This window comes from Salvelinus fontinalis, chromosome 3 (assembly GCF_029448725.1).
Source record: "Salvelinus fontinalis isolate EN_2023a chromosome 3, ASM2944872v1, whole genome shotgun sequence".
Lineage (NCBI taxonomy): Eukaryota > Metazoa > Chordata > Actinopteri > Salmoniformes > Salmonidae > Salvelinus > Salvelinus fontinalis.
The window spans coordinates 18742202-18753110 of record NC_074667.1 but is presented as its reverse complement, the minus strand read 5'-3'; the positions used below and the strand labels follow the sequence as shown (position 1 = coordinate 18753110).

General features: G+C 40.6%; 1 protein-coding gene across 1 annotated transcript; it reads left to right on the top strand.

Moving 5' to 3' along the window:
• The first annotated feature begins 1691 nt into the window (after positions 1 to 1691).
• On the top strand, positions 1692 to 7262 carry LOC129840486 (eukaryotic translation initiation factor 2 subunit 2-like). The gene is made up of 9 exons (XM_055908406.1): positions 1692 to 1849; positions 4457 to 4637; positions 4762 to 4862; positions 5165 to 5297; positions 5402 to 5505; positions 5772 to 5920; positions 6396 to 6452; positions 6570 to 6655; positions 6988 to 7262. The coding sequence occupies exons 1-9, from the start codon at positions 1832 to 1834 to the stop codon at positions 7161 to 7163; spliced, it is 1005 nt and encodes a 334-aa protein (XP_055764381.1). The 5' UTR covers positions 1692 to 1831; the 3' UTR covers positions 7164 to 7262.
• The last annotated feature ends 3647 nt before the right edge of the window (positions 7263 to 10909 follow it).

Sequence of the window (10909 nt, the reverse complement as noted above, 5' to 3'; positions counted from 1 at the left end):
CACAAACCTGAGAAAAGAATTCAACCAGGAAGTGGGATTTCTGAGGTTTGTAGGTTTTCAACTTCCTACGGCTTCCACCAGATGTCAACAGTCTTTAGAACCTTGTCTGATGCTTCTACTGTGAAGTGGGGCCGAAGGAGAATGAGTAAGGTCTGCCATGAGCTGACTTTTAGTGAACGCGCTTTGTGACTTTGGATTTGTTTACCAAACGCACTAACAAAAGTAGCTATTTGGACATAAATTATGGACATTACCGAACAAAACAAACATTTCTTGTTGAAGTGGGAGTCCTGGGAGTGCATTCTGACGAAGATCAGCAAAGTGAAGATTTATAATGCTATTTATGACTTTGTTGACTCCACAATTTAGCGGGTAACTGTATGGCTTGCTTTTGTGGCTGAACGCTGTTCTCAGATGATTGAATATTGTGCTTTTGCCGTAAAGCTTTTTTGAAATCTGACACAGCGGTTGCATTAAGAACAAGTTTATCTTCAATTCTATGTAAAACATGTATCTTTCATCAAAGTTTATGATTAGTATTTCTGTTATTTGATGTGGCTCTGCAACTTCTCCGGATATTCTGGAGGCATTTCTGAACATGGCGCCAATCCAAACTGAGGTTTTTGGATATAAATATGACCTTTATCGAACAAAACATATATGTATTGTGTAACATGAAGTCCCATGATTGTCATCTGAAGAAGATCATCAAAGGTTAGTGATTAATTTTATCTCTATTTCTACTTTTTGTGACTCCTGTCTTTGGCTGGAAAAATGGCTGTGTTTTTCTGTGATTTGGTGGTGACCTAATATAATCTTTTGTGGTGCTTTCGCTGTAAAGCCTTTTTGAGATCGGACACTGTGGTGGGATTAACAAGAAGTGTATCTTTAAAATGGTGTGAAATACTTGAGGAATTTTAATTAGGAGATTTCTGTTGTTTGAATTTGGCACCCTGCACTTTCATTGGCTGTTGTCATATCGATCCCATTAACGGGATCGCAGCCCTAAGATGTTTTAAGAACAAATTCTTATTTTCAATGACGACCTAGGAACAGTGGGTTAACTGCCTTGTTCAGGGGCAGAACGACAGATTTTTACCTTGTCAGTTCGGGAATTCAATCTTGCAACCTTTCGGTTACTAGTCCAACGCTCTAACCACTAGGCTACCTACCTGATGTAGACTATTGTTTCGTTTTGATGTGTTGTTTTTGTTCCTTTTTGGACCACAGGAAAAGTAGCAGCTGATGGTGATCCTTATAAAATGCTAAATACATGCCCAAAATAAGAACCCCAATGAATAACTTATGTGCAAAATAATTATGTTTTGAGACCATAAAATTGTTGGAGAAATATCTGGGTTTCTGAGTAAAATGCTCCAGCAACTAACACATAGTTTGCTATAACATGCATGAAATACATGTTGTGAACCTTGGATCTCAATGGAGGCTCTGTACATATAAATACAGTAGTAAATATAAATAGTATGCAAAGAAAACTATGGAAAAGATTTCTATTGTGGCTTAAAAAATAAATAGTTAAAAAGTTAGAAATAATAGTAATGTATCATTTGTGAAAGGTACTTGCTTTAAAGCCTATTGCGTGCAGGTGTTCCATCTTAGTAGATATTGACATTGACCTAAAGGTTCAGGTGGAGCACAAAAAACAACATATCCCAGTAGATAGTTCTACACATGCGCATGAAAGATGTAACTTCTGCGCTTGCGCATCTTCTAGTGCCCGGTAGCTGATGCAAGAAACCCGAAACTGAATGATTTGGTTGGTTAAAACACATACTGCACGGGATTTTAATCGTTATCATAGTCTGGAAACATGTCTGGAGACGACGAGGTAACTAATCCCGTTTTATATAGTGATTTACCATTGTAAATTCGTCTTCATGAGAAACGTCATTATGGCCTACACATGTGTGAGCATGACATGAGGCAGTAAGCTAGCTAGCTAACTACTGGCTAACGTTAGCCACCCCGTAGCTGCTTCATTTCGAAAAAAATTGTCAGATCCTAGCTATGTAGTTTGCGAACTATTTGGCATTGTGTGAAAGTCTCTGATTCAATTTAATTTGGCTGACATTGACAAGCAGTCGTCAGCTGTTAGTGGTTGTTTCGTGGTTGACAATGCAATAGCTAGCTAGCTGCTATAGTTAGCGAACAGACATTTCGTCAATGTGTGCTCGAATGGAAGTGATTCGTCGTTGCTAGTTTCCATCCATATGGTCAACAGTCTAATTGTTGTTGCCATCTTAAATATGAGCATATACGGCTCCACTAAGGAATTGGATACATTGTTTAGTTAACACAACTAATTACTTTATAGTAGTTACAGCCTGACGGTAATGCCTACAAAATCATCTAAATGTTCCTTACAAGCCAGAATGTTGAATAAAATTACATTTAAACTACCGGTTATCTCTTTGGTTTGTCCTTTAGCTGCTCAAAATGTGAGACAAAATATCCAAAGAAAGGATTGTTTATCTAGAGTACGGATGTAAAATTAGTTTTACATTGGATATTCGATTTCTCTCGTTAACTAGCTATTGAACAAAGCATGTTATGACAATACAAATAGTATTTTCTGAATCAGGAGGATAAAGAACACAATTTTATTGTGATTTTAAAATAAATATATACACATGTTTTTGTTCTCCATCCTCCCCTGTTTTCAATGACATTTTTGTCAATATTGCTTGTTTCAATAGTTACTGACGAGAGAAACAAAATGTCCAGTTTAAATCTAACTACCTCTGTGCCTAACCATATACTTACCAGCACTCTATAAGGTAAACCTCACAGACAACCAGTGGAGGAAGTATTTATTTAAATAATTTCATGAAATCACAAGTGCAATATTGCAAAACACAGCTTGGCCTTTTGTTAATCCATCTGTCGTCTCAGGTTTTGAAATTATGCTTTACAGCGCAAGCAATACTTGCATTTGTGTAAATTTTTCGATCGCTCGACAAAACAATAAGAACACCTAGCGTCAGGTAACTTGGTCACGAAAAGCAATCAAATTAATCATTTACCTTTGATCTTCGGATGGTTTCACTCACGAGACTCTCAGTTAGACAGCAAATGTTCCTTTTGTTCCATAAAGATATTTTTTATATCCAAATACCTCTGTTTGTTTGCTGCGTTATGCCCATGAATCCACCGGAAAGAGCGTTCGCGACAACGCTGGAAAAAAGTCCAAATTATATCCATAATGTCCACAGAAACATGTCAAACGTTGTTTATAATCCATCTTCAGGATGTTTTTCAAATATCTATTCGATAATATATCAACCGGGACAGTTGGCTTTTCACTAGGACCGAGAGAAACAATGGCTGCCTTTCACAAAATCACTCGGAGAGCCCCCACCTATCCACTTAAGCAATGTGGTCGTTCACGCTCATCCTTCAAAATAAAAGCCTGAAACTATGTCTAAAGGCTGTTGACACCTTAGGGAAGACATAGCAAAAGAAGGGTGGTTGATATCCCTTTCAATGGGCAATAGGTATGCATGGGAACAGAGAGGTCTCAAAAACAGGGCCACTTCCTGGTTGGATTTTCCTCGGGTTTTAGCCTGCAATACAAGTTTTACAGTTTTGGAAACTTCAGAGTGTTTTCTATCCTAATCTGACTATTATATGCATATTCTAGTTTCGGGGGCTGAGAAATAGGCCGTTTCAAATGGGTACGCCTTTTTAGCCAAAAGCGAAAACTGCGCCCCCTAGTCTTAAGAAGTTGTTAGGCAAGTCAGTTAAGAACAAATTCTTATTTACAATGACAGCCTAACCCGGATGACGCTGGGCCAATTGTGCACCACCCTATGGGTCTCCCAATCATAGCCGGTTGTGATACAGCCTGGAATCGGAAACTATGCAGTATTTAGTTTTTTTGTTGTGAAATTGTTAGATTACTTGTTAGATATTACTGCACGGTCGGAACTAGAAGCATAAGCATTTCGCTACACTCGCATTAACATCTGCTAACCACGTGTATGACCAATAATTTGTGATTTGAATCGAACCAGGGTCTGTTGTGACACCTCTAGCACCGAGATGCAGTGCCTTAGACCGCTGTGCCACTCGGGAGCCAGAGTTTAAATGTAATTGTATTCAATATTCTGGCGTGTAAGGAACATTTACAAGATTTTGGAGGCATTAACGTCAGGCTGAATATACCAATTAATTGTGCATTTTCACCTGAACAATCAGACTAGTGAAATACCAACTAGTTACTGACAGCTGTTCTTTATCATATTGACAGCAAGCTAGCTAACATTACACATTAATTCCTTATCATGATGCAACATTGACTAGGAACACATAATCTGCCAATATTTGTCATTTCCAACAGGCTTTTTAAACTAGATATATTTGCAAGATGTAATACTGACAGTGTCATAGGGGTCAGCCATTTGTAACACTTTTCTTTTGGCTTTGTGCTTTGCAGATGATATTTGACCCCAACATGTCCAAGAAGAAGAAAAAGAAGAAGAAGCCTTTCATGTTGGATGAAGAAGGAGGGGACGGTGCCAGTGAGGATGCTCCACAGCCAGAAACGAAGGAGGTGGAGGTGGATGGAGGAGAGGACAGAGAGGTGGACTTTGATGAGGATGAGGGAAGGAGGAAAGGTGAGGAAGGCGAGACCTTAACATAATATAAACCTAAAGGGTGAGTTAGCATGTACCGGTAGTCAGAATTTTCTAAGACCTGTTGTAAGTAAAACTTTTTGATCTTGGTTTGTTTGTTTTCCAGAAATCTCAGATGACCTGGACGACTTAAATTTCTTCAACCAGAAGAAGAAGAAAAAGAAGAAAGCAAAGACATTTGACAATGACGTAGAGGATGGAATGAAGGTACGTTTTGGGTCAAGTGTCCAGAGAGCTGGCCAGTGGACCTTAGTGTGTAGGTTGTTGCCTTCTTTTTTAACACGTTTTCACAAGAGCGTCTATTAAATGATGTTTGTTGACTCATCTACAACATGGATTCCTTTCAACCTTGTAGTTTGTCCACTTCATGTCTCATATTTAGGGATAAGATATATCCTTGCATATGTAGAAAGTAAAAATGTTATGGTTCTATTATACTGTGTATCTATTGTGGCATGGCATTGTAGTATGTATTAAATTGACTGTATTGCAAAACTGTCGATGTACAGGAGCTGAAAATTGAGGCAGAGCCCTCCGAAACCAACGACGAGGACGACTTGATGTTAGAACTAGGAAAAAAGAAAAGGAAGTCAAAGGCTGTGAATTTCGACATGGATGACGACATGGAAATCAAAGATGATGGTGAGTGTACCAAATTTACAGGCTGGATAAAAGCTATAATGCGGTTAATTAATACAACCAGCATGCAAACTGACCTTTGGTCTGTCATACCTTGTGGTTTACAGCCCAGGAAGATGAAGATGGAAAGAACACTGACGACATCACGTTCAGCAGCACACAGTCGGGCCCTGCGTGGGCGGGCTCAGAGAGAGACTACACATATGACGAGGTACAGTCTAAGTCTGGGTCAAGAGAGACTTTTTAAGATTTTAGAGGAATATTACACCCAAGTTATTACCAACTGAACATTTTCGTAAGAGACCTAAGATGTAGGACAAGACACCTGGTCATCATGACCTTAAAGAGAGGAATGGTTAGTCATATCTTCATTTAGAAAATTAACTGGTCACGTCTTGTTGACGTGAATGTTTTTTTGTGGTGTTTCCCAAGTATTTCATCCTAAAATCCAGGCTGACTCATCTCCCTCCCTTATAGCTGCTGAACCGCGTCTTCAACATCATGCGGGAGAAGAACCCTGACATGGTGGCTGGGGAGAAGAGGAAGTTTGTCATGAAGCCTCCCCAGGTGGTCCGAGTGGGCACCAAGAAGTCCTCCTTCGTTAACTTCACAGACATCTGCAAACTGTGAGAATGATATGCCACTAGGCTTGGGCGATATACCGGGGTATTTCAAAATACCGACAGTATTATGCCACTGCTTATAACTATACGTTATAACTTTTAAGATGTCAAATAATATCCAGCGCAGGGCTCCAGCAATGCATTTGGTTTTCTAACTTGCTAGCTAAGTGACTAGATGTCAAGATCAAGCTACATTAAATCCCTACTGGATCAAGATCCCTGTTCCAATTTATTTAAAGTTTTCTTTTTTTATAGCGCCCCTTGTGTGCCGTTCCGGAAATACCGTATACCCCAGTATGGTACAGAAACGTTATGACTGTGGAAATCTGGGTACCGGCCAACCGTATATGCCAGTCCCCTGAGATCCCCTGTTGCCTTTTTTTAGAGATGTGGAGTTTTTGACTTTCACTCTCACTTGTTGAATCTCATTATTTTGCTCATTAATCCCCCTTACCCTCATTTGCTAATTTCTTGACAGGTTGCATCGCCAGCCAAAACATCTCCTGGCCTTCTTGTTGGCTGAGCTTGGAACAAGGTACGGTTTGGGTTGGCAATTGAAGAAAAACAGTTATCATGCTTAAAAAATAATTGTTAAATGAATGAGTGTAAGAAGGCTATGGATTCATGGATGAAACTGTTTTTATGGCAACAGTGGTTCTATAGACGGAACTAATCAGCTCATCATCAAAGGACGATTCCAGCAGAAACAGATAGAGAATGTCTTACGAAGATATATTAGTAAGTGTTTGTGTTGACAATTGTCCTACCTTTGTACACATCTCTATTTAATTGATATAATTCAGATTTCAGTTAATCATATAATTGCAAATGAGAGGATGGTGTTTATCTACTGTACTTACAAAAATGTGTTTAATATGATAGGGATGCAACATCGCTCGCAAGCCATGTTCATAACCAGACCTGCTGGAGATGTTTCTCCAGAGATCATGTTATGTCAATTCGTAGCGTAGGCTCTTTTATTGCATATTGAGTAACTTACTGTTAAGATTAATTCGATAAATTAGCTTTACTTCCCAGTCTCACACCAGTGTTTCTTTCCCTCTTCACAGAGGAGTATGTGACGTGCCATACATGCCGCTCCCCCGACACCATCCTCCAGAAGGACACACGACTCTACTTCCTGCAGTGCGAGACATGCCACTCCCGCTGCTCCGTTGCCAGCATCAAGGCTGGTTTCCAGGCCGTCACGGGCAAGAGGGCACAGCTCCGCGCCAAAGCCAATTAGGATGGTCCAGGCTGGAAGCTTTTATGGACTGTCTGTGGATTTATTACCGCTGCCTATTGTAAAGAAATTAATAAATCGCATACCATCTGTGTGATCAGACGATGTCTATATTTCCCAATACTATCATCCCATCACTATGGAGGGCCAAGGTGATGAACTTAATGTGTTGTCTACTCTATACTACTTTGAAATCAATTATTTTGTCCAGACCTTCACTGTGTGTGCACCAGGTTTTCCCATTTTTCAAAAGAAAGCTCAGTGTTATGAATGCCAAAGTTAAAAGGGCCATATTAGGGTGCATTCAAACCAGACAAACTGATGCGTATTTTTTATTATTCATTAACAGATCCACTACATGGAACAGTTTACTCCCCCCCCCCCCAAATATATAGGTTTGGTCTGAAGTATCTGTCCTATAATCTGTGGTTCCCAAGTGGCACAGCAGTCTAAAGCACTGCATCTTAGTGCTAGAGGTGTCCCTACAGACCCTGGTTTGATTCTAGGCTGTATCACAACCGGCTGTGATTGGGAGTCCCATAGAGCGGTGCACAATTGGCCCAGCGTCGTCTGGGTTAGGGTTTGGCTGTCATGGTAAATATTTTTTTTTTTCTTAACTGACTTACCTTGTTAAATTAAAATCTGCGAGATATAAGATCAGGAAGCATTTATTTTTTATTTAGAGAACCCATGTATACTTACATGAATTTCTTAAATTGTTACGGAGGACCTTAAGATGAGTCTTGAGCCTAATAGGCGACCTAGAACAAAACAGCTGATGTGTTTGTCTCACCTAGTGTGTAGCCCAAACTGTTTGGATGCAACAGGCAGAAGTTTGCAGATTGACTGAAGACGAGTCCCAAGACGCTTGTGGGGGCCGTAGAGCAAAAGGACGAACACCACTGTGAGAGTTACATTTTACATAAAGGGGTCATAATAGTAGGCCTAACCGGACGCAACAGATGACTGAGTGCCAATTTTTGGGATGTCTCGGCCTGACAAACTGCTCTGTCACCTTTCAGCACAGATGCATAAAATGTGACATCGGTGGATTGAGATACATCTGTCAGCTTAAACTGACAGATTTTTTATGAGTATTTTTGTACTATGCTAATTTACATTTTTTACAGATCATTTCTCTAACGCTGCATCGGACATGCTTTTTGGTTTGAATGCACCATTAAAAGTTTGCTGAACAGGATTTAAGGCTCATTTTCAGAGTTCTCCATATCCGGGGCGGGTCTCGAATAAGTCCGAAAAGGTTACTTTTTTCCTGCTGAAGGTAAGACGGTAGAGAAGATGTGATGGTAATAGGCCAACTCCTAAAACCTGTCCCCCTGCATGGTTTCTCAGCCAGATACATTTGTTTGAATATGACCACTATGAATCATGTTACTCTCCTTGTGACTTGAGGAAATAACAGTTGGAAAAGCAAGTGTGAGAGATGGCTGACAGTGCATTCGGAAAGTATTTAGACCCCTTGACCTTTTCATAATTTTTACGTTAGTCTTATTCTATTTATTTTTTCTCTCAATCTACACACAATACCCATAAAGACAAAGCAAAAACTGTTTTTTTTAGAAATGTTTGCAAATTTCGTACAAATATAAAACTTAAGTACCACATTTACATATGTATTCAGACCCTTTCCTCAGTACTTTGTTGAAGCAACTTTGGCAGCAATTACAGCCTAGAGTCTTCTAGGGTATGATGCTACAAGCTTGGCACCTGATTTGGGGAGTTTCTCCCATTTTTCTCTGCATAACCTCTCAAGCTCTGTCAGGTTGGTTGGAGAGCATCGCTGCATAGCTATTTTCAGGTCTTTCAAGAGATGTTCAATCGGGTTCAAGTCTGGGTTCTGGCTGGGCCACTCAAAGACATTGAGACTTGTGCCGAAGCCACTCCTGCGTTGTCTTGGCTGTGTGTTTAGGGTCGTGGTCCTGTTGGAAGGTGAACCTTTGGCCCAGTCTGATGTCCTGAGCACTCTGGAGAAAGTTTTCATCAAGGATCTCTCTGTACTTTTCATCTTTCCCTCGATCCTGATTAGTCTCCCAGTCCCTGCCACTGAACATCCCCACAGCATGATGCTTCACCTTAGGGAAGCTGCCACGTTTCCTCCAGATGTGACGCTTGGCATTCAGGCCAAAGAGTTCAATCTTGGTTTCATAAGACCAGAGAATCTTGTTTCTCATGGTCAGAGTCCTTTAGGTGCCTTTTGGCAAACTCTAAGCGGGCTGACGTTCCTTTTACTGAGGAGTGGCTTTCATCTAGCTACTCTACCATAAAGGCCTGATTGATCTCCCATCTCCACAGAGGAACTCTAGAGCTCTATCAGAGTGACCATCGGGTTCTTGGTCACCTCCCTGAGCAAGGCCCTTCTCCCAAGGTTGCTCAGTTTGGCCAGGCGGCCAGCTCTAGGAAGAGTCTTGGTGTCGAAGGAATTGTCCGTACTGCTCCAAGACAGGATTGTGTTTAGGCACAGGTCTGGGGAAAAAATAACTAATTTTATATGGAGGCAAGGAAATGCTAGCAAGGCCAACAATTGTTTTACTCCCTCTAATCGACTCCATCTCATACTAAAAGGGGGTATGTTCACTGGCAGCTGTTGTGACACGATTCACGAACAGCTCTGCTTTTTCTCCTTGTTAAAATGGTTTCATGTGACACAGGATGTGCTTAATCCAATGATTAAAGGCCCAGTGCTGCTCTCACACAGCCTCCGCAGCAGCATGTCCTCCAATGTGACCCTCCTGGTTAACATCACCATACACTCCGAGAGGAGGTGAGGCATTCATGAATAATGAGCGTGTTTTCTAGCCTGACCTTACTGAGACTGAGCAGAAGGCTCTTTAAAACTAGTGCATATTTCCACATAGTCAAGGGATGGAATGTCTTAGAAGGCAGCTCCAAAATCTGTAAATACTATAAAACATTGGACATTCAAAGGTTCGCTCATCCAAGTCATATGTAACTTGAAAGAACAAGAAGGATTACTACAAATCAATTAGGATATCATTTATGTAGCTAATTGCACAAGATGTAGTTTCCCTTGCCAAACATTTTGGAAACCCTTCACTTACCTCAGATTGATCTATTCCAAATTAAAGTGTATCTTGCTAGTGTCACAAGCCTTGGCTAGAAGTAATGGAGCTACAAGTAGTTACTGATAATTGAGTGACTTGCACAAGTTCTGAGATAGCCCCACAGCACTGCTGTGTGCTGTGGACATGATCTGATGGATTACTCTGAGTAAGAGTTCATTCCAGGGGGCCTTTCCACATGCATTCCTAGATCTGCTCAACTGGTGAGAGTGAAATACAGTCAGGCATGATTGTGTAGCCAGCATGAACTTCCAGAAATATCCTGGGTTGACTAACTGTGATAGCCTCACACCATAAGCCTATGGGTAATTGGGCTCCAATGAAAATGTCAGAGAAATTGCTCAGCTATTAACCAAGAACAAAGTATGCCATTACTCAATAGGGCTATATTTCAGTTGGAAGGAGACTTCTTTGCCCAGGAGTTGGTTTGAGGTAACTGGTTGAGCAGTATGGTGGATCTGTATAGTGAACACATGTTGATATTTTTTCAAAGGTAGTACCACATAATCAGGGTAATGGTTGTGTAGAAAATCACACTTAATTGCTATGGTTTACTTTTAAGACATGCTCCTGTACTTGGCGACTTAAGAAATTATTTTTTAAACCTCCCGCTTTGGGCTGGATGTGTAGTTCATACATGGATAATCT